The following is a 24,355-nucleotide window of genomic DNA, read 5'->3' as shown; positions in this document are numbered from 1 at the left end:
TTATTGACACTGAATAAACCAACAGTGTAGAAAATAACATAACAGTCATGACACTACTGGCAGTTTGTGGGGTTTTCAGACATTGCTTATTAGAATCTATTGTTGTCAAGATAAACTCAAGTTCTTATGATAAGAAATTTTTCACGATAAAACGATACGATGAAGTCCCAGCCCCACACGTAACTACCAATTCTGACAAGCTTCCCTTTATCAAGTTACTGTACTGAATGTACTTTTGCAGTGTTACCTTTTCATTTCCCTTAATTTAACTGGCCCATTAGGAGCAGGGTGCATTTCTTCCTATCTATTGTTTACAAACTTAAAATGTTAGATACTTAAAAATATAATTTTGACCTAGTTTATTATTATATGGACTTAATTCAAATACTTTCTTTTCTCAGTGTAGATATCTGATTTATTGGACATTATGTTTGCGGTCTAGCACATTTTGATTCTCTTGAAAATGCTTATTAATTAAACATTTCTTCATTTGGTTTTCCTTTGATCCACCCACCTCAGTTCAACAACACATCTGAGATTTTTCTCACAACCAGCGTGTCTGCTGGTGAGCAGAAAGTGTTAGTGTTTTATTGACACTGAGGGGAACAACACCTCCCCGTGGGGTCTAATGATTTGGAAGCCAACGTGCCTGAAGGAGCAAGGGCAAAAAGGACATCTAGGGTCTCCTGTTAAAAACCAAAAAAAAAAAAAAAAAAAAACAAGCAAAAAACACACAATGCCAGCACGATGGAAGACAATTTTTCACTCTTCCAGTTTTTGTTTACCCTGGCCTTTGCTCTTTTGTTTCCCCCCCGCCTTCAGTGGCCTGAACAGCAAGTGTGAGTTTGCACCTTCAGGGCTATTTTGGACTCACCTTTCGCGTCAGCCTCCGTTTTATTTCCCTCTTTTCCTCCATTTCCTCTTGCTCATTGCGAGCTGCAGAGAATGAGAAAATTGACTGTTTTACTTGGAGCGCGGGGATGTGCAAATCCTACACTCCTTGTGGAATTTTAATAAATTGTTGAAGGGTTACAAACACATATTTGCATAATGTGGGTCATTAGATTCAAGCTAAACTGGAAAAGAGTTTTCAGAGCTTTAAATAGTTTCAATCATTGGCCGTTTATTGCTGTTCTCCTTGGTCATGGGGAGACAGCGATCGCTTTGTTCCTTTCGAGTTCTCTTGAGGCATTCGGGGCCGTGTGTATAACCGAGTGACTGACCCATTTCCTACGTGTTAAACCGCATCACACAGGCAAAAATATAAACCCCCCCCATCAAATTCAGGAGGCAGTCAAGGAAATGGATGTCAACAAGAATCAACCCGGAACCCTGTTTGAAAACCCTCCGCCAGTCAAACGTGTGCTGCCGCTCAACACGTATGCACGGCTGTAGTTTTGTATTCTAGATGGCTACTTACTAGAACCGAGAAAAAGAAAAAAAAAAAAAAAGCCGTTTGTTTAACCTTGGTGTTGGTGTTTGCAGAAGCGATGGATTTATCACTCATTTGCGCTTTCCGTCTGTGCTCTGCCTATCATGCAGGAGCCTCTGGGAAAGCAGGAGCTGCTGGTGAGCCAGTCTTTGATGTGAAGGCTGCAGAGTCCCAGGCGACAGACCTGCTTCTCTCTGATACTGTGTATGCTCAAGCTAAGACACACGTCTCTGCGGACATGGTCTCTCAGGGAGCTCTGCTGCGCGCCTGCTTCACAGGAAAACGACTGACCAAGGGGGAACAATGCGGCAAATGTATGTCAATCACATAACTATGTCAAACCGTGTGAATAAAAAAAAAAAATAGGGTGAACCAACAGCCGCAGTCAATGTCAACAACATGCATTTATTAAACTAGAACATTTCTGACGTTACTCCTCAGCTTGGAGAAAATTCTAACACTTACGTTTGAGGATGTTTCTTTGTTCTAGTTCCTCGGCTGTAGGTCTCTGGCTCAGGCGCCTGATGAGAAACACATACACTGTTAGAGCATAGCCCAATCCAAAAAAGGTCAGTCAAACAGCAGTGAGCAAAACGCCAAAAGGTTCCATCTGCTTACCAACAATACTTTAATCATTATATTTTGAAAATAGCAAGCAACCATGGAGGTGAAAACGTGTCCTGCAAAGCATCCTGTGAGTCCACCTGTGAGCACTTTCATATCAGAACTCATTGTTTTGATCGTGACTTCACAGCAGCACGGAGACCAAGACTATGGATATGTTTCAAAATTTGGGTAGGTTATAAAACAATACCCTCTATTCTGATCATCTCAGGGAGCACTGTAATGTTCCTCATCTGGAAATGTATGCCATAAAAGCTACAAAGACATGGTCATTCATCTATACTCACAGGAAACTCAAGGAAAATATTATCCACAGAAGAAGCCAAGAAGACTACAGTGATTCTGGAGGAGCTGCAGAAATTCACAGCTCAGGCTGGAGAAACTTTCAACACAGTAACAGTTAGTTGTGACCATCCTTAAATTTGGCCTTTAAAGAAGAGGGGCAAAAAGAGAGCAATCACTGAAACAAAGCCAGAGGGTGTACGGATGCTCGTCATAAAATGAGAAAATCATGACAAAGTAGATTTTTTTTTAAAGTAATTCCATTTAAAAAGTGAAACTTGTCTAATATATTGATTCATTCATTACATACACACACTGATATATTCCAAGTGTTTATTTATTTTAATTGTGATGATTATAACTGACAAGTAATATTTAATTTTCTGAGATACTGAATCTGGGGGTTCCATTAGTTAAGGCCAAAGCAAAAAAAAAAAAAAGAAAAAAAAAAGGATTTCCAGAAATGTTGGGCAACAAAAAAGTATGGACATGAAAAGTATGAGCATGTAGAGCACTCAGTACTTAGCTGGGGCTCCTTTTCCCTGGATTAGTGCAGCAATGTGCCGTGGCATGGAGTCGATCGGTCTGTGGCACTGCTCGGGTGTTATGAGAGCCCAGGATGCTCTGATAGTGGCCTTCAACTCTTCTGTATTGTTAGATCTGGCGTATCAAATCTTCCTCTTCACAATACTCCTTATATTTTCTATGGGGTTAAGGTCAGGGGAGTTTGCTGGCCAATTAAGAACAGGGGCACCATGGCCCTTCAACCAGGTACTGGTTGCTTTGGCACTGTGTGCAGGGGCCAAGTCCTGTTAGTAAATCTGCATCTCCATAAAGTTGGTCAGCAGCAGGGAGCATGAAAACTTCTCTAAAACTTCCTGGTAGACAGCTACGTCGACCTCGGACCTCAGTAAAAAATACAGTTGACCAACACCAGTGGACGACATGGCACCCCAAACCATCACTGACTGTGGAAACTTTACACTGGACCTCAAGCGACGTGGATTCTGTGCCTCTCCTCCTTTCCTCCAGACTCTGGGACTTTGATTTCCAAATGAAATGCTGAATTTCTTACAGAACTAGACTGAGACACAATTTAAAGGCTTTTCCAGGTGTTTTAAGTTAATTAGCTGATCAGAGTCTGGCACCAGGTGTCTTCAATATTGGACCTTTTCACAATATTAAAATTTTCTGAGATACTGAATTTGGGGTTTTAGTTAGTTATCAGTTAGTTATTAAAAATAAAATATCACTTGAAATGTATCAGTCTGTGTGTAATAGAAGCAATACAATGTGTATATGTATATATAATGTGTGAATGAATGTAGTATAAAAGTTTCACTTGTTGAATGGAATTACTGATTTTTTTTAATGATATTCTAATTATACGACCAGCGCCTGTACTGTTTAAATTCACCAGAAGCGATGTAGTGGCCACAACAGACATGAGGAGATCAAAAGTGAACTTTTGGCATTCACAAAAAATGGCCAAAAAAATGTTGTTATGTTGGCCTACCACTGCCCGACAGCCTATGGTAAATACCCCATCCTAACAATAAAACAGAGTGGTGGTAGCATCATGCAGTTGCCTCAGTAGGGAAGAAAAGCTGGTAAGAGTTAATGGGAAGACTGACTGGGTTTAAAAATGGATAAATCTTCTAAGATGTCAAATGCTTGTGGAGTTGGTTGGAGGTTAGCCTTCCAACAGTGCAACAACCCAAACATGCGGTCAGATCAGATTGTATTCATGTGCTGGAATGGCCCAGTCAAAGCTCACATTAAAATCCAACGGAAAATCTGTGCCAAGACTTACAAACTTATATTCACAGTTGCTCTTAATGTTTTGCTGCTAGATCTCTACAGCATGCATCCTTTTTGTTCCACAGCACAACTATCTGCTACTTTATGCTGGGCCATCACATACAATCCAAATAAAATATAATATTTTGTGGCTGGAACCCGACAAGCTGTGAAAATGTTCAAAGACCCCTATGCATCAACAGCCTTAGTTAAAGTTCTCATCAAACACCAGAGCCCATTAAAAAAATATATATGTTTTCCGTTTTAAAACAGCCAACATCTTCCTTTTCTGGCACTCATTTGATCATTATTTCTCCCAGAATAAGGCAGAAAGAAAATAATCCGAAACCAAGTCTGGAAGGAAGAAAACAAAACAGAAACCTCTTGTAGAAAGGGTCAGCAGAACAGCCAGGACAAGTTCAAGCGCACACAATGTCTGCTACTCCTCAGATAACCGGCCTTGACAACTGAGAAGTACAAGTTCTTGAAATGCACATGTCCAGCACTCGAGTAGATGGGCTAGAACAGCGGAAGAGCACGTCCCGTTCCATTGCTCTTAGCTAAGATCATTCAGGCGAGGCTACAGCTGTGGGCTAGAGTGGGCGCGGGCCCACTCTAGCCCACAGCTGTAGTCTGAAAATATGCACTCTAGTCCGCATTTGATAAAGTTTTATTTTTGCTGAGGCTGCAGACGATGTAGTTAGAATTTGGTGTCGACAGCAGAAATCCATCGACCCATGGACGCTGCTGCTACTGGTGAAAGGGGCCAGAAGACGTTTTCTTGGTGGATGCTTAGGACCAACCAATCACTGAATGCCTGCTTTAAGCCACCGGGAAGATTTTGCTAGTCATGGATGTGTTTATCATATTTCTGCTGTCTTTCTTGGAAACCTATTCACCAATTTTCCTAATGGGGACATAGTTGTTTATAAACAGTCATGTCGCCATTAGACACCTAAATCATGTGGGAACGGGAATGTTGTTTATCACTTTGGAGCAGATTTAGGTGAATATGTTCAAAATGTAAATCTAATACAATAATAGCCCGTTTTAGAGTATAAATAGGATCCCTCTCTGGTTTCAGAAGCAAACATGTCAGGCCATCAGGTCCAACTTATGTTAAACACCTTTGTGATAATGTGCAAAGAGATATATCCACAGAAATCAGGCTTTAACGACGCTGCTGAAAAGAGAAAATGACGCAAACACAAGCCAACATCCAACACGCTGTGAATATGATAAAGGCTAAGGAGTTTCTTACTTAGTATGAGTACCGTATGTCAAGTGCAGTTCAGGAAAACTTTGCAACTTTTTTTTTTTTTCCCTCTTCTCTATATTTTCCCCCCCAGCTTTTTGACAGCAAGTCCCTGGAAAGTTAAACTAGTTGGTATTCACACAGAGCGAGTTCTTCTACAACTGACACAATGAGATTTAGAGTTAGACACCCTGATATAGTCCCAAGCTGAATTATAAAGCAACTAACCGCACTACTTTAGTTTTTTTGCCCCCCTTTGAAAAATAGTATCCACACAGCAGTTCTTTTTGACCCCCATTAAAAGATTAAATGCAATACCTAATGAAAGCTTGAAAGAAGCACGCTTCAAAGCCTCACTTAGCTATGAACCCACCTCACTGATGTCCAACTGAATCTTTGAAAATCTATCAATGCAATGCTGCAAATAAAATGGGTTACAGCCAGACAACAGTACATTTTGCCTTCAGAACTGCCTTAATTCTTCAATTCTTAATTTTGGTCCATATTAACTGCACGGTGTCATATAGTTGCTGCTGGTTTGTAAGCTGAACATCCATGAATCAAATCTCCCTTTCCACTGCGTGCTTGAAGGTTGTCTGCTGGATTGAGGTCTAGCGACACTGGTTGATGGAGTTGGGTGAACTCATCGTCATGTTCACGAAATAAATCACAAAAAGAAATGTCCCCAATACCATAACACCTCCCTCACCAGCCTGAATCATTGATGAAAAGCCAGATGAATCCATGCTTGTTGTCTGGAAAAAGGCCCCGGCTGTGCTCCTCTGTTGCTGCAGCCCATCTGCTTAAAAGTTCGATGTATTCACGCAGAGATGAAATTTTGCATACCTTAGTTGCAACACCCGATTACTCCTACTGCTAAAAAAAGGATCCCCACAGCATGATGCTGCCATCACCATGTTTGACTGTGGGGATGGTGTCCTTGGGGGGATGGATGTGTCGAGTTTGCGCCACACATAGCGTTTTCTTCAGTGGCCAAAAAGTTCAATTTTAGTCTCATCTGACCAGAGAACCTTCTTCCATACATTAGGGTAGTCACCCATATAACTTTAGGCAATCTCCAAACATGCTCTTTTTTAACACTACCAAGTATTGGCTTTTTTATGGCTACTCTTCCATAAAGGCCAGTTCTTTGGAGTAGTCAGGCTTATTGGGTGGCTCTCTCTTGGCAGGTTTGTTGAGGTACCATGTGCTTTTTAGTTGAAGATGATGGATATGATGGTGCTGCAGGGAAATACCAAAGATGTGGATATTTCTTCACCTCTTCCCCAACTTGTACTTCTCAACATCTTTGTCCCCGACTTGTTTGGAAAGCTCATTGGTCTTCATGGTGTGATTCCTCTTGCTCTCTGAGGCCTTTTGAAAACGATGTGTTTATACAGGGACATCCTGTGACACTTAGATTGCACACACAGGTGGACTTCAGTTCACTAATATGCGTATGCCAACGTTCAGGTTTTTAGTTTTTTACTCTTTTGTTTAAATCCTCATTTGACTTCTCCAACTTATGACTATTTTATGATCAATCATATAAAATAGTATCTAAAAAAATATTTGAATTGCATGTTGGAATCTAACCAAATAGGTAAAAAGCCAAGGGGTATGAATACTTTTGTAAGTAACAAAATAAATCTAAACCGAGCAGAGGGATTAGTGCTGATCAACTTTTTCAAGGCTCAAAGCTGAAGCACTTATCTTCCCTTTCCTCAGTTTCCCCTGCAGACCAAGTCATTAGAACTGAGCTAAGGTCAGCATGTCCTGGAGCATTGTCATCACAATCAATTCTGATTAGCCTGGCATAAGTAACCAGTTTACAGGACACAATAGAGCTGGTAGAAAACAAACAAAGAGGAATCAAAACATAGCATGTGCCTCTGATGATACTTCGAGCCTGTGACATACAGATCTTTGGGGAACAAGACAAATAGGCTTCTGGAAACATGCTCTGTGTTTCAGTGCCAGCGGGAAAATATTTGGCAATCTCTAAATGACTTTCCTTTTGATTATATATATAAAAATACAATTTTTACCCAAATGTGTATCCACAAAAATGAGGCTCATTTTCCATCTCAGCACATCATTACAGGACAGATTGTCATGCTCAAAGAACAAAGTGAAACTAGACAGGAATAGACGTTTTGATATTTTGTATGAGCAAAACAAATCTGTGGGAGGAAAAGAAAGAGGCCTGTTCAAAACATTTTCTGAACCATCTTTTTTTTTTTTTTTTTTTTTAAAAAGAGAGAAAAGAATTTACCTAGCAACAATAGCACTGCATATTAGTTTTGAACTGGTCAAAAATGTTATAATAAAAACGGTAAAAGATCCTGAAAGGCTGAAAGACAGCATTCGGGGCTGTGTCCGACTGGGCTCTACACTGCAAAAAGGGAACTAAAATTGAGTACATTTTTCTTGAAATTAGTGCATTTTTCTTGTTTTGAGCAGGTAAATAAGATTATTTGCCAATGTAATAAGATTTTGCACATAAAGTAGGAACAATTCATCTCCATCGTCGTTTTTCAAGTGCAGGATATCTAATTATCTTATTTTAGGGGTAGAACTACTAATCCCATTGGCAAATAGTCTTATTTACCTGCTAAAATCAATGTAAAATAGACAAATTTCTAGAAAATGTTACTTACTTTTAGTTCCCTTTTTGCAGTGTATATAACGTCTGTCACTTTAGTTAGCACCATATATTTGTTGAAATCTGAAAGCTTTTATTCATTTCGAACGGAAAGAAAAGGGAAAAGACAAGTATAAATGTGTGTAAACAGAAGATGATGTAGCTCAAACGCCCCAGACAAGCAGAATATTGTAAGCAACCAGAATAATAAAAAGGATTGCATTGGTGTGACTGCTTTCCGCATTGTGTTATCCAGTACAATTTTAATTTTAATGCGCTCAACTTATAAATACTAATTTGTGCGATTTCTAGATCCAGCTCCAGCGTCATGTGAGAGTGTAAAATTGCTGGTATGGGAGAAAAAGGAAAAAAAAAAAGGTTTTCATGGCACTGTTGTGAAAAACTGGAGTGGAGCTAGTTTGGCACATGCATCACCGTGGTGATTCACTGAGCGAGGGAGGAAGTCAGGCAGGAGGAAGAAAGAGGAGAGAGATAGTGAGAGCACACTGGAGAGAAGACAAGAGAAGGGAAAAAAGGGAGGGAGGATGCATCACTGAAATTAGGTCAGCTCCATTTTCAGAGACTTCTTAACGAGATAAAGCATGTATCCTTATCAAATGTTCAGAAGGGAAGACGAAAAAAAACAGCTGATAAAAATAGAAGAAAAAAAAAAAAAAGAGACATCCGTTTCAGATCGTGTCGCATATCTGTCAGCTCAACGTAACGCAGAACGCTTGCTTCAGCTCAAGTGAGCCACTGCATTTGCTCGTCAACAGAGTTCATATCAATAAAGGTTATGGTAGGTGCACCGTGATTGTATTTAGATAAATCACATCCTCACCTTGTGAGTTTGGTGCCTATCTGCTGCCTTGATTCCAGCCTCTCCTCATCTGTCTGCATAGGCAAAATGTTTTTCTCCTCCAGCTCTCTCTTGGACGGACGATTGCTCAGCTTGATGGCCAGAGAATCCTTCCGTAGCACCTTCTTAGCCAGGGTACCTTTAAAAATAAAGAGGCTGTATTAACAATTGAGGGTCCTTTCACTTTGAACTCCAGATGGAAGGTTTATACTGATTTTATCATTTTACAAGCACATTTTTGTAGTTAGTACAAGTCTTTTTCCTGAAAGACCACAAAGGTGCTCCTACTGTTAAACCAGACAGCTGAACGGAGGCGTCAACAAATGCAATTTCAAAGCGTAAATAATTAACCCGATTGTAACGTCTTTAAATGAAACGCTTACGCCGCTGATGCAACGTCGGGCCTTTAAAATGTATTTTGGAACCCTCAAAAGCTTGATTTTTTTTCCCTTGATTCGGTACAAACACTAGTCCTCGCTCACTTTTAAATATGGAGTCATCGTCTTCGTCGTCTTCGTCGTCCTCCTCGTCGTCGTCCACGTCATCGTCCTTGTACATGCTGGGCAGGTCTTCGTAGTCCGACTCGTTGGGCATATTCTCCTTGTCATCCTCGTAGTCGATTATGACCGATGGCACTTCTCTCCTGTCCAGGGGAGCACACTGGACACTGCCCAGTAAAGCACAGCTATGGATGGAGAAAGGACAGGTTTTACCATTTACTTTTTTTTTTCTTCCCCTTCTTGCTGCTTTTAGAAGTTTAACCAGGTCTTAATAAAGTAGTAACCACTAATAGAGCAAAATGTAAGACTGTTTTGGTAAACCTAATGTTTTATTTGTTCGTTTTTGACAACAGCGTCTTAGTAGATCAGCAAACGATCTAAAAACACACCGATAAACTACAGGCCGCTTGTTAGACTTTCCTTCTACTACTACCACCGTATCGCTACGAATAAGCAGCCAATATTTCTCTAGCGGTCAGGCTTTGAATACTGCTGGCCGGCTGTCCTATCAAATGGACAGACGGATGGACAGATGGGAGGACAGACAAGCGCAGACAGACAAAATGGACGGACGGAAGGAGGAATAGATGGATAAACAGAAATGATCAACGGAAGAAAAGCAAAATGTCCGGACAAAGAAACTGACGGACAGATGGACCGTGTGACAAATAGATGGACAAACGGACGGGTCAGACAGATAGATGGGAAGATGGACAGACAGATGAATGGAGCAGTAGAAAATGGATCAATGGGGGGGGGACAAAGAAATTGACTAATAGATGGATGGACAAACATGACAGGATAAAGGGATGGAGAAAGAGATGGAAAGAAGGACAGAGAAACAGGCAAAAATGGATGAAAGGGAAGGAGAGAGGGAAAGAGGGAAAGACAGACAATGTGAGAATTATATAGACAGTGAAATGGACCTATGAATAGAAACCCAAGTGGACAAAGAAATGGACAGACGGACACATTAGTAACAGTAACATAGGGAATAAAGTGTACAATTTTCAACAATTTCTATTCTCCAATTCTTTTTCCATACTAATGCAGGCCTAGAAATCACTCAGTTACAATCCCGTACTTTTCCCATTACTAGGGCTGGATGATAATTCAATAACAATGTATATTGATCAATAGACGTATATCGATGATAGAAAAAAAAGGGTCAATAAAAAGTTCACTAGAAAAATAAATTCCCTTCCTTTTGCATTCTAGCCATCATTACATCCTCCCAGCCAATCACAAACGCAGATCCAGGAACAAAGCCCGTCCCCTTAAAACAGTTCAGGTAGCACACGTTCTTTTTTTTTTTTTTTTTTTTTTTTAAACTTGCACTTTTGGTAAAAAGTTGATAGAATAAAGGGTTGAGTTTGAATTCAGTGTGTGTGTGTTCTGTATCTAAAAATAGGTCATTAAGCAACAGCATAAAATGGTCAGGGCAGCACTTAAAATATATGTTTTGAATTTGTTAATAATTATCAACATCGATCAATACGATTTCTGTTTTATCAATATGTTTTTTTTTTCCCTAAATCGCCCAGCCCTACTAATTACAAACTAAACACATATCTGTAATATCCAATCCGATCCAATCCAGACACGAGGAGCGGGAGGAGACAAGCAAACTCCGTAGGCAATTCAAAACAAAGCCGAGGGAGTAAGCTGCTGTTTGTGGAGGCATCACAGGTTAGCCAGCTGCATATTTGTCAGAATGATTAATAAACAGTCTGGTTGGAGCGTCTTATGATGAGCCACTGTTATGCAACCGCTCCCAGCTTTCAGACTAATTGTGAGCTCTGTCAGGAGCATTACTTCCTTATCCCTGCCCAAACGGCTCTGGTGAAAAAGAGATCCTAATGCAAGAGGTTACATAATTTCCAATCTACTACCGTGTCCCTCTTCTCCAAAACACGAAGAAGCCAGGCTCTCGTCAAGAGCAGCTGGTCATGTTATGTCAGGCCCAAACTGCTGGAGGGACGCCTACTCCAATGCGTTTGTGCCCACACATACACACAAATTTCACTTAAAAGAAAAAAAAAAAAACAAAAAAAAAAACAGGCCAAGCTGCCCTGAGAGGCAGTGTGCTGATTTAGACCGGTACAACAGTGCAACAGAGCTGACAGGATGCGACCTCAAATGAAAACAGAGCACACTTTTGAAAATAAGTCAACACTTCAAAAATCGGTGCTAGCAAACAAATTTTTGTGTGGTTCTATTTTTTTTTTTTTTTTATGCCCTGTCCTTGATAAATGTGGTATTTCTACAGCAGATCAGTGCTAGCAGAATCCCCGCAGACTCACCGACCTTTTGTTTTAAATCATCTTTTGCAATTAAAACACGCGCACGTTCGGCAAAGTTCAGTCAAATCCAAGCAAGATATAACAGGTTGGGAGAAGGAAGGCAGACAGACGTCAAAAATCGTAATCCACCCCCCCCCCACCCCCCAGACAGATTTAACAAGACAGAGGCTAACCTTTCAAAGCGCTGCAGGGATAGTGCCAGGGTTTTATTGAGCTCCTCTATGATGCGGCTGGGGGCGTGCAGGCCGCCGTACTGGAGCTGGAGCGGGTGGCCGTGGCTCTGGTGGAGCCCGGACAGGCCGGCGAGCTGGGAGGGCAGCAGCGTGCCGTGGTGAGAGGGCAAGCCCTGAGGAGGCGCGCACTTTGGGGGGAGCGAGTTGAGGGGGATGGGGGAAGGAGACGGCGAGGAGTCCAGCCCGCCTGGAGGCACGCAGATCATCACTTTCTTCGGAGGCAAGGGCGGGGAGTGCTTGGCCCCGGGCATGCAGGGCAACTTCATTGGCTGGCAAGAATCTTGAGCAGAAAAAAAAAAAAAGAAACATAAGTAACACACTAAAATTTTGAATGTGGTCGCATCACATCTCTTTAAGCTTGCCAACACAGAAACAAAGGTTATCAATGGTCACGCTCGGCCGTCGGCGTCAGTGCAGAGAGGTGGGAATTAGGCCAGAGCAATGCCTCCTCCCTGCACCAACAGATTGGTTAATGACAGGGAGGGGCCCAGCTGAGCTAACCGCAGAGAACTTTAATGAGACTACAATAATCCTATGAGCATGTGCGGCAGCGCAGGTACAGCATTAGGAATGAGCAGTCAGGGCACGTGAGCTGTGTTTGGCAGGCTTAGGCGATGAGGCAAGCTTATAGTTAAAGCGGCGAATGACGGGGGAACTCTGCAACTAACCTGTGCTATGGTTTGGGATCCTAGAGAAAGGCTTTGGAGGCAGGGCAGGAGGCTGCTTGTGGTAGAGTGGGGGCTTGGCTGGGGTCTCCTGATGCTCACTTGAAAAAGAGACAGATTTCTTGGTGGGAAGGACCATAGATGTCTTAATAGAGGGTTCCTGAGGGCAAATACCGCCGTCCATAGAGGATCGGAATTCAACAGTAGCTAAAAGAGAAGAGGGAAACAGCAACAGCATGCATGGACATTAGAAACAAACATTACTCAAAAATAATACCATCAGCCCAATGTTTATTTAAGGAAGGCGGCAAGAATGAATTCATAGTTTTTGAAACAAATACATTGATCTTAATAAATTAGAATGTCACTGAGCTTGTGTGTGAAACGCGTGTCACATAAATCCTGTACGCAGATCGATTCAGTTTGAGCGCTTAGTTCCGGTCATTTTACTGATTACGGCGTGCAGCCGGTGAACACCTAATATCCCTTTTTCTTAGAAAGAGAACATTACATTAGAGTAACAAACAATGTTTTAATACAGCAATAAGCGCTGCACAACACCGGGTAACTAAATAGCTGCAATATTATAGTTACAGCAATGGCAATGTTGAATGTTGTAACCCTTTTTCACTGCACTTTTTATGCTGTACTGTAATTCACTGCAAGGTATCCTGTAGAGTTACTGCAATCTTTCTGAGCTGTGTGAAAACGAAATTTCGTTCTGTATGCACTCTGTGCATACAAAATGACAATAAAGAAAGTCTAAGTCTTTTTTCCCCCTCAGTCTTCTTTTCCTTTTGATCGTTGTGATTTTTTACAATCACATTATGTAAAAATTTTTTTTATTTTTAAAATCTATATAAATGCAAATGTGATTAAACAGGAAAAGCAACAAGATAACATACTGTTTTAGATGCGGCTCAATGGTGGGCACTGCTATATCATTCAAACTGGCCCAAACTGGTAACCCCCAAGGACCACAGTGTTACTGTGCTTGATTGCTGCCCCCACCCACCCACCCACCCACCCAACCATCTAAAACCCCATAGAGAGTGCTGGGAGTAGAGCCCTGCAGTGGGATCCTCCGCGTCCCAACACAAATGTTGCGGGAGTGGGTAGGTTTAAAATTACCATCAGCAGGAGGTTAAAAAAACAACAACAAGAAAACAGATCCGAAGATTAATGGAAGGACGGTGGGTACAATTGAAGTTGGGAATGAAATCAAGAGTGGACAGAAATAGTGTAATTTAATAATATGATCATTATTTAACAAAAACAACCAAATCAAAAACAGCCACAGTGGCCTGAAACCAGAGTCTCTCACCAATCTGCTATTTCTGATCTCAAGTACGACAGCATCCCCCAGTTTTAGTTAACCGTCATATTTTTAGTTAGTCATGTGCTCTGGGCCATAGGTTTGTATTTATGTTCAGCAATTCTGAATTTAGAAATTCTGAAATATTTCTCGAGGGTGTCATTTATTTTTGTGGTATATTTTTTCAATGATTTTCTTATTCATCCATTTTTTTAGTTATGGTATTTTTCTTCGTCAGTTCACATGACCATTTGTAACTCAAAGTAGAGAGATTTCTGTCAGGTATACGTTATTCTGCTTTTGTTCAACTGCAATAAAACATCCAGTGGATATACATTCATTCATACGGTGTACCAAATAAAGTGTTGGGATGGACACAAATATTGTATATATTACATCAGAAGGAGTGACAAGCAGTAATGGTCAGAAATTTAGTGGCAGCGAGATCAAAAAAATAAATAAATTCTGCACAGACGAGAGTATTAAGGCAACCTGGGTTTCATTAACACTTCAGCAAAGCGACAGGCTGCTTGCCTCCATGTCACGCTGCGTTGATGCATTAATTTATGTCAAAGTAGCCTCGACCAAGCATTACATGTGTACAGTGTGCAGCACTGACTTGCTTTCCAATAGGCTGATATTGCTGTTCTAAAAGTCTTCTCAGAAACTGAACTCTAGGTTTTCATGAGCTGTAAGCTATGCGTGTTTCAAGTAAAATAAATAAATGCTTAAAACGTGTCAGTGTGCAATTAATTTATACGAGTTCCATATTTTTTAAACTGGATCAGTGAAATAGGGTAACCTTTTGATGACACTAATTTATTAAGAAGCAAGTGGCCAGAATTTAACCCACCCCCAAATCTTTTTAATCATGCACATAACAGATCCTAAAAAACAGTGGCAGTGAAGCTGTTAAATGTATTTTTTACTCTTATTCTTTGGTCTCTGTATGGAGAGACAAAGTAATTTATTTCTGAAGTTCTTGCAATAACCTGACATAAGCATTTTCAGGCATGCTCTTGAGAAAGGATCTGGTTGTACACCCTCTTCGGTCTCGCTGAGATGACTCTCCGATGGCTGCAGCATGAAATTTGAATTAATTTCAAGCTCTTATTACATATTAAAAAAAGAACACGTTTTCTTATCATCCCTCCCCACATTTTGGCAAGAGCAAATGGACTTTCACAGCCTCGCCAACTTAGTTTTTTTTTTTTTTTTTTTTTTTTTTAAGCCTTACGGCACAGACTTTGACTCATTTCATTTTTTTTTTGTTAATAGAGCCTACTGCAAAACTCTACAAAAATTTCAATAATGAAAGATTGTATCTCTGGATGCTCCGTGTCAAACGTCTAAAGAGAAAAATCAGAGAGTATGACATGGTAAACAGTTAAGAGGTCTGGTAGTTCAGCACTCGGCTCACCTTTTTCAAAGATCTCCTTCAGAACCCCTCGCTTGATGAGTTCATCTCTGCTCTGTCGCAAGGACATCTTCCTCTCCAAAGCTGGGAGTGTAAAGGAGAGAGGTTTGTTAAATGAGTTTGTGTAACCCACCATCCATAAACACATCACTATCCTTTATGTGTGTCATAAAGGATAGAAAACAACTCAGCTTTGTTTATTTATATAGCATCTATTCACCACCACAAAATATTTTACAATACAAAAACGGGTCCAATTCAGTCACACAGACAGGTTCACTTACATCTTATCTAACGAAGGACTGTGTTCAGTTGCCAGGGCGAGAAATTCAATCGTTCAAAATCAGAGTGTTACCGAGAGAACCGTTTAATGCACAGAAACAGGATATTTTGCAAATGTTTCACGTTTCTGTCACTAAGCGCAGGCGCTTAAAACTGTTATATCAGACATCCATTTTCCATTGACGTGGTCATTTTCCTCCAGGAAAAATAATATGTTTTCAAAACTGGTTTGCATGCAAAAATATGAGTGCTTTCAGAATGTGAAACATCACTGTTTTGGACGTGTTCAAAAAAAAAAAAAAAGATGCTAGAGCTGCAGCCCATTGTTAGTGGTCGTCATGGCAACACAGTATGCTTTACTGGGCTTTTAAGGAGCTTAGCAGGCAGAAAAACAGATTTGACCTGACCAGCAGAGACCAGTAAAATGATGGTTTATCGCACCATCAGCAGCACAATCCGATTGAGCGAAGCTGGGCTGTCCTCAATGGCTAAAATACTTACCAATTATTACTTATTAGGCTAAGAGCTAACAAAATGTCAATTTTTAATCATATATTTTTTATGTCATTATGTCATTTTTCATGTCATTGCATTAACGAAGGTTAGGAAAACAATGAGACATTTGGACATTCAACCTTCACATACAGAAAGCAATGCAGCCTAGTACAAAAAAAAAGGCTTGGCAAAGTAAAGCCACGGTTGCAGATGGTGCCTTCTATACATCAATTGCAGATCCTGCAGCCTGCTTCCATTGTTCAAGCTGCGGCTCTCAGTTACCATCTCATTTTCATGAACCTGGCTAAGAAAATCTCTTTAAACCAAACCGAATATAAAACATAGGTGCATGACATCCATGCATGCCATCTTAATTAGTGAAATCTAAAAAAAAACATAGAAAACCAACAGCCACAATAAAAACAAACTGATGAGGAAATTGTTGCACAAGCAATGTATTAAAAAGGAAAAACATATTTTTGGACTGAATCGCAGAGAAGTCAAACAGTTCTAACGTAAAGAATGGCTTCTAGTGGATTTCCATAACTGATTACAGCAGCATAGGCTTTGAGTGATACTTGGGCTGTGTATTAAATCTTCACCATTTGAGTAAATAGTCTTAGACTGGGTCCAATCATGAAACATTCCTTTAGCAAACTTTCATGTACCACACGCCTTTATGTAAACTCTTCTGGCAATAAGGCAAAACAAAATGTACCAGTTTTGTTCAAATATGATCCTACCCACCCAATTTTATTAAATCCGCTTATTTTAAGTGTTGTCTTTTATTGTGTATTTAATTAAAAATGTGCCAACTACAAACAAAAATAATCTTATTAGAACTTTAAATGTGGAAGTGGTTTGGGACATGCTGGATTTTAAAATGCTTGCAGTTTTGTTTAGAAATCTCAGAGTTAAGGTTAGGACCTACATTACCTTGGGATTATACATGGAACAGCTGTTTTAGATATACAAGCCATGCAAAACACCAGTAAGAGATGCTAAAAACCGAAAATGTCAATTCCATAATTACGTTATATTATTTTAAAGTATTGGTAATACAGTGTTTTACAGTAAATCGTCGCTCACACAGTCAGGGCAGGAAGAGCAACTAAGAGATAACAGGCAATGCGGTTCTTATATATTTTTTTTAAATTAATTTGTCAAACAGAGAAAAGTGGTAACAGTGGGTCAAAGCAGAAAATAATGGAAATGGGCCGGGCATTTTTGATCCATACATCTGCTTCTATTTGCAACACTTTCCCTCTCGGCTACCTGTTATGATCATTTCCACATCCATGCCTGCATAAGAAGCAGGTAGGAAAGAGAAATGAGGATGTGTAACAACCCTGTGTACAGAGGACTCCCAGCAGGCTTCTGTACTTTGGCTTCTGCTTCTGAGAAGGATCACAGCTTCTGCCATCTGTGCTTTTTGATCCAAGAGTCCTAACTCTGCCTGCTGTTTTATGGCAAAGGCACAATATGCTGTGCTAGATTTTACACTTAGATAAAAGATGTCTAACGTCACTGTGTACATAATGGGTTTCAGAGATAACCCAGTCTGAGATTGGGTCCAATCCTGAAATTAGGTATTACATAACTGTCTAATCTTCCCCCCGTTTTCAAAGGGAAATTTTCAGTACATAACCAGTATGTTGTGTGCAAAAAAAAAAAAAAAAAAAAAAAAAAGCACCACCTCTGGAACCCTTAAATGTAGTTAACTGAAGACTTTGAAATTTAAATAAATTGTGCGTTTCTCTAATGTTATTTTGAGATATTCCAGCAAGCAGCTCCGTTATAAAACGATTATGCCCACATGGGGGGAGCAAATTTAATGTTAGGTCATGGATATCGAGGGGATCGTAAACAGAGCCATCAAAGAGTTGACCCAGAATCAACAGCACACTTTTTCCACGGACTGTGCAAGCCGTAACTTCACTGGCCCGCTTTCCTAAAGCGCTGCAGTAAATGCATGTAGAAAGGCATCATACAGTTTAACAGATGCGTACTTTCAACCTGCACTGCAATCAAAATCCCCAAAAGCACACCATGAAGCAAACTGCACATGAAATAATGACAGCAACGTTTCAGTAAAACATGGAGGAGAAATGATTACGGCTTTAATTCTTTATTACTTTCAATGTTCATAGCCACAGTGTGATGAAGTATTTATTTATAAAAAGCATTAAACCCCCTTGAATGTTGCCTGTTTTTGCATTGTCACATCTATTTATGTTTCAGATCTAACTAGTTCTAAAATGTAAATAAAACTAAAATAACACAAGCATATACAAAATGCAGTATTCAAATGATGATTTCATTTATTAAGAAGACGAAGCTATTCAAACCAAACAGTAAGTGTTCCCTAATTAAGTGAACTACCTGAGATTAAGCGAGTGTTTTTAAAAAGTTGAGTTCCGTTTCATCAGCCACACAGGTGCCAGACCCCTACAATAAAAAATAAATAAAATAAAATAAATAAATAGAACTTGTTCAACAGCATGAAGTAGGCCTCGCAGCTCTCCAAAAGCAATGCATCATGCAACAAATTAAATTCAAGAAGTGGTGAGCAACAAAATTGTCATCCAATATCATGGAAAGGTTAACAGAACCATTTCTAAAAAGGCACTGGGGCACCAAAAAAAAACCCACTGTGAGAACCATTATCCACAAAAGATGGAACAACAGTGAACCAAGACTAAGAAAAAATGCAATTCCTTGCAAGAACCCCTGCTGATCGAATAAAACAAGTATCCCATCTTACATTTTGCAGAAACATCTTGATGATGCCTAATATTTTGGGAAGAATATTCCATGGACTGACTAAACAAAAGTACTGTTTTTTTAAGGCAAGTGTCCCATTACATCAGGCATAATACAGCCTTTCAGAAAAATTACTTCATACCTACAGTCCAACAGGATGGCGGTATTGTGATAGGGGGCCAGCTTTGCTGCTTCAGGAGCTTAACAACCTGCATTCAGTGGGACCATGAATTCTGCTCTCTCCCAGAAAATCCTGGAGGAGAACGCACCGTTATCAGTTCGTGACCTTAAGCTCAAGGGCACTTGGGTTACGCAGCAGGACAATGGCCAGAAGCACAGAGGCTGTGGCGTGACCTTAAGCGGGTTTGGTTTTGCCCAGAAACCATTTTCCACCGTGGCTGAATTAAAATCAGTTCAGCAAAAAAATAAAATGAAGTGGGTCAAACATCTTTCGGCGTCTATTGTTCACGGTGGGACAAGCTAGGGTGCAATTCTCAGGTTGGTTTGTACCACTGATTAATAGATAAAATAATTTGAATATTGCATTTTATATTTAGTCAGGTTAAAATTGTTCAAACATGTTTAAAACTAAGAATATTGATACAGAAACAGTACATTTAGAATAAACGTGTTTGATTTTAATCTTAAACAAAATCACAAGTGTATTAATAAAGCTGTGTAGATGACTTGCACTTTAAAAATCATAAAATATAAATCACCCATTGACATCTTACTGAGATATTTGCCATGCATTTCACAGCTCTTAAATATTTGTTCTTTGAGGGGTTTACAAGATTTTGCAGCTGAAGCGATATGAATATAATCAATTTATGAAATTCATTTTTTGATTTGACATACAGAAACAAAACTATTGATGAAAGTCTAAGTTACGGAAAAGCAATAAAATAAGTAAAGGAGATATTCATTTCGGTCAATAATTCATGTATCATTAAATCATTTATTTCCCATTTATTTTTTTATAAGTATTGTTTAAACCCCATGGCGATATATTACTGATTTTTCTGATATTCAATCTCACAGACAAATGAAAGAGTAGAAGAATGCAATCTGGCACCTAAGTTTTCAGTTCCTTATTCTGCATGCTTGCCATCTAATTGAAAAACCTACACAAATTTGTCAGTAAGTCACCAAATGTAGAAAAGCACAACTGTCACTTTTAAGAAGTTTGTGTATGTGATACATTTAAGGATTCTTCTTCTTTTTCCATTTAAAATTAAAAACAATTATGGAAAGTCTAATGACGTAGCTGTCATGGACAAGGGATGTGCACACTTACGTAATACCATTAACTCAAAAGCATCAATGAGAATATTAGGTCTTCAAGTCTGAAAGACGCACCATGTGCATTCAGAATTTAAAAGAGGCAATTGCTGAAATTGAATTGGACACATGTCTAACGCCACTTGAGCTTGAAGGCAAATTTCCCTTATCCCCCCAAAGCGTTTTACATAATGGATATTTATTATTAGAGGGGAAAAGGTGGATTTTCATCTCAATGCTATCAGGATGGCCTTGTAATGAAAAGTCCACTGAAGTTTCAAAAATCATACTAAACATAGATATGCACCGATCTGCCTTCTTTTTTTTGGCTGGTAATGGTTTCTGGTTTTCCTTGACTGCTTTTTTTTTTTTTTAAGGATTAGAATTTCTAAAAGAGACAAAGTTTTCTACCGTTTCTTTGAAAGAGGTAGTAGTTTTGAACAGAAGAAGAAAATGAACGTATTACCGACCTCATGCTGTAAGCATCAAAGCCTACAGTTGAAACATAATTTTCCTAAATAATGCACAAAAAGATACTTTTTTTTCCTCACTGACATTAGCTTAAACTTTTCATATTTTAGGCCAGTTAGAATTACTACATTTATTTATATTTGCTAAATAGCATATTACTGTGAACAATAATTTAGTTTTTCTCAATGTCCTACAAATCCAGACGTGTTCATACATTTTTTCTCAGGGTTTGACAGAATCCAAATCACCCATTTGAGCCCAAGCTTTAACTTCCTGGCTGATGTGTTCAGATGACGCATCCCTATTAAGATGTTATATTCTCTCCCCAGATTGCCATCCATGTCCTTCCTGCAGTAAAACACCTACACATCATGATGCTGCCACCTCCTTTCTTAATAGCTTTTAATGTCTTGCAAGCTTACCCCATTTTTTACTTTTTCTTCCAAATGTAACAACGATGGTTATGGCCAAGCACTCCATTGCTAGTTTCAGATCACAGACATTTTAAATAGCTCTTCTTCCTCCGAGTGCATTTCCAGGCCAAATCGGTGCAGAACTCATGTCATTATCGATCATGACACACTCTTGCCACCTTTAGCCGGCATCTTCACAAAGTTTGGGTTGGGGTATTTCACACCAAATCATCTTCGGGATACATGACCCATCACCTTTCTGAACACATAGGATGGCTGGACATTCCCATGGTGTTTGCTCTTGCATACTTCATTAACAGACGAATGTAGCATGTTCAGGGATGAACGAAGGCTCACTAAGGTCAACATATCTGACTTTACACAAGGAAGCTATGTGGTTGAGTTGTTACCTTAAAGGGGACATATTAAGCTTTTCAATTTGTCCTTTTCACATTAAAATCATTTGTGGTCTATATAAATTGAAACAGCAAAACTTTAATCTGAATTCTAAATTTACCCCAAAATTACCCCTTTTTAGCCATTTTCTGACGTGTGTCTGTGAGCAACTCTTTTTGGTGCTGTCTCTTTAAATCTAAAGGAGGCCCTTGTCACCCCCCGACCCCTCCAGGTCACAGACACTCCACCCTATTGGCTATTTTTTTGGTATGCTGGTACAATGAACAACGAAACATTTTGATTCATCCACTTGTAGCCTCAGCATCCTTCAACTTGGACTACAACATTGCTAGGAGAAAAAAAAAAAAAGGCAGATTTGCGAAGTTGGTGAGCTGGAAGTCCATGACCTTGTTTAGCAGCTCCACAACAAATATTGTGACACAATGGTTCAAAAACCAGAATATAAAAACAGAAAAGATTGAACATCTTGAAAATTATGACCCAAAAAGAATAGAAATTTAAAGGGACAGGCTACAATCAAATTCTCTTCACTTCTAGAGACTTCAAGTACACCTATTTAAGGGCTAAAAAAAGTGAATTTTGCATGATGTGTCTCCTTTAAAATATATCCACAGGTGTGCATCCATTTCACTTAAAGCCATGACATCACAATTTAAACTTTCCCAAACGATGACAGCAAAAATAATCTTAGTGAATGTAAACTTCTGAACAAGAACAGAGTGTTGGCATTTAGTCGATAGAAATCAACAATAGTCAAAAAGCTACTTGGCAGTGAGACTCATTTTTCTTGTGCATGCACAACCGACATCACCAAAAACAAGAAAAAGCACAAAAAAATAAAAAATAAATAACACATTTAGGCAGTAAATTTCCTCCCCAAAATAACTTCTAGGTTAGCTGGATCCAAGAGGTGTCAGAGTCAAACTACCCAGTGTGTCAAATCTGTCCTGAGCAGAGGGTAATAGACACTTACTGGGGAGACTCTGCTAAAAAACATTATAAATGCAGCACTGCAATATCCAACCTCCTCCTCTATTGATTTGAGTGCTGCACTTGGATTTTTAGAATATAAAAAAAAAGGCAAGGATATTCCACTGTGAAGTGACCCAGATAGTCAGAACATATTCTACCAACCTTGAGGCTCCGTAGCTCAAAGTGAGCGTTACAAAAACTGCATTATAACTTTTGTGGAGTATTTTATCAACAGGGAACTAAAGCGCCAATCTTGAGAAGTTTTGTCTGAACAAGGCCGCTGCACCTACTGACGACCTGCCAGGCTTTTGACACATATAGCACACCATCGCCTTGTGTGTGTGAAATATGTGATTTATATTCAAATTTATTAGTTAAGCCAGAAAAACCATGGCCCTTGGATAGTTGCTGTTCATCTGCTAATGAGATTAAAAATAAAAAGACGCCAAGATAACATCAGAGAAACCAGATGCCTGTTCTCTGACTGCTTAGATCTATTCCTGATACAAGCCTACTGTGAAAACTGTACAAAGCACTTCGAGGCGACATGATAATATGTGCAGCAGTCAGGCCCCTCCTTAATCTTTCCTGAGGTGAAGACGACAGTCACTCTGTGCTGGAAGTCATCTACTTAGTATCATGCCACGTCTATAATCCTCTATAGAGCTCAGCATTCAATTATCCATAAAAGAAAAACATCTGCATAGGTGGAAGCTTGTTTGCTACCCCACTTAAGCAGGGAATTGTGATCAGCATGTTTTATGAAACATACAAGAATATGAAGAATCACGAATGAATGTTAGCTTAAAGTCAAATGGAAGCAGAGCATGAGAAGTTACCATCAAAGTAAGAGAACTATGGTCACGGTGAGCCTGTGACAAGTAAACCCAAACAGGAAGTTCTGTGAATTGGGTCAAACTCTGGAGCAGCACAGAACTATAACACGATGCAAAACATCCCCGGCATAACTCCGACAGGTAGTTCGGGTCAGGGTTTCACAGCCGCTACAGTCTTTATTCGTTCCATTTTTTTAAGTTTAAGCCCAATTGAATAAGATGCCGGAAGAAGTGATGGAATGATGGAAGCTTCAGAGTAATGCAGCAGTCCCCCCTCCCCCACCTTTTGCTGTGCACCGTCAATCAACTGGATGAAAGGAGGCTTCAATACTTTAGACCTCACACAAAAGTAATATTCAGGGTTACCATTCAGTTAGAATCAGGGTAAATATTTAAGTCACAAAAAACTACTACTACTACCACTACTACTACTGAAACTTGAGAAAATGTATCTAATTTGCTACGTTTCCATTCTATAGTTTTACTTATGTCTATGTATCAAAATGGTAAATTAACTGAATTTCTATAGCCCTTTTGCAATCAAAAGGCCTTGTCAAGGCGCTTTACACTAGAGCGACGTTGACCCAACCGCACTAGCAAACCAGCTCACATTCATACACCCGTTACGCAGATGAGTAGGCATTTGGGGTTAGGCGCCTTGCCTAATGGCACACCGACATGCGACAGGAGGGAAGCTGGAATTAACCCTCAAGTTTCGTGTCTCAAGACGACTACTCTTCCCACTGAGCAATGCTTGCTGCACTTGGAAAACAGCAAAAGGAAAATGTTATTGATATAACTCTAACAATCGATATCAAAAAAATATAAAAAGCAATTATTAAAAACTGTGATCTAAAATTTAGGATTTGATTTTGGTCTCATAAACAGCAATTTTCATTATTTTTTTGTCATGAGCGCCAGCAGCGACAAGTGCTGCTTACTTTGCGTGGTCAGTTTTTAGAACCACGACTTATTTACTTGTGCATTGCTAGCATATCAGTTGATGCACGTTATTTTGTTGATCAAGTCTGGCTTTTCTTAGAAGCCCAACCTCTTTTGCTATACATTCATCGTTTGAGACACATTTGCCAACTCT

The 24,355-nt window shown here is 39.6% G+C and overlaps 1 protein-coding gene across 3 annotated transcripts in view; it reads right to left on the bottom strand.

Annotated features, from left to right (window-relative positions):
* Positions 1 to 24,355, bottom strand: part of LOC105935257 (phosphatase and actin regulator 1) — a 63,285-nt gene that overhangs the window by 6,000 nt on the left and 32,930 nt on the right. For all 3 annotated transcript variants that reach the window (XM_036138232.1, XM_012875571.3, XM_021323042.2), the window contains 7 exons: positions 15,333 to 15,413; positions 12,601 to 12,804; positions 11,873 to 12,212; positions 9,379 to 9,581; positions 8,879 to 9,035; positions 1,898 to 1,953; positions 875 to 936 (listed from right to left, as the gene is read on the bottom strand). In XM_036138232.1, the coding sequence (XP_035994125.1) occupies positions 875 to 936; positions 1,898 to 1,953; positions 8,879 to 9,035; positions 9,379 to 9,581; positions 11,873 to 12,212; positions 12,601 to 12,804; positions 15,333 to 15,413 (1,103 nt within the window). The remainder of the gene's footprint in view (positions 1 to 874; positions 937 to 1,897; positions 1,954 to 8,878; positions 9,036 to 9,378; positions 9,582 to 11,872; positions 12,213 to 12,600; positions 12,805 to 15,332; positions 15,414 to 24,355) is intronic.

Source organism: Fundulus heteroclitus, chromosome 6 (assembly GCF_011125445.2).
Source record: "Fundulus heteroclitus isolate FHET01 chromosome 6, MU-UCD_Fhet_4.1, whole genome shotgun sequence".
NCBI classification, from domain to species: domain Eukaryota; kingdom Metazoa; phylum Chordata; class Actinopteri; order Cyprinodontiformes; family Fundulidae; genus Fundulus; species Fundulus heteroclitus.
This window is presented reverse-complemented; position numbering and strand designations above follow the sequence as displayed.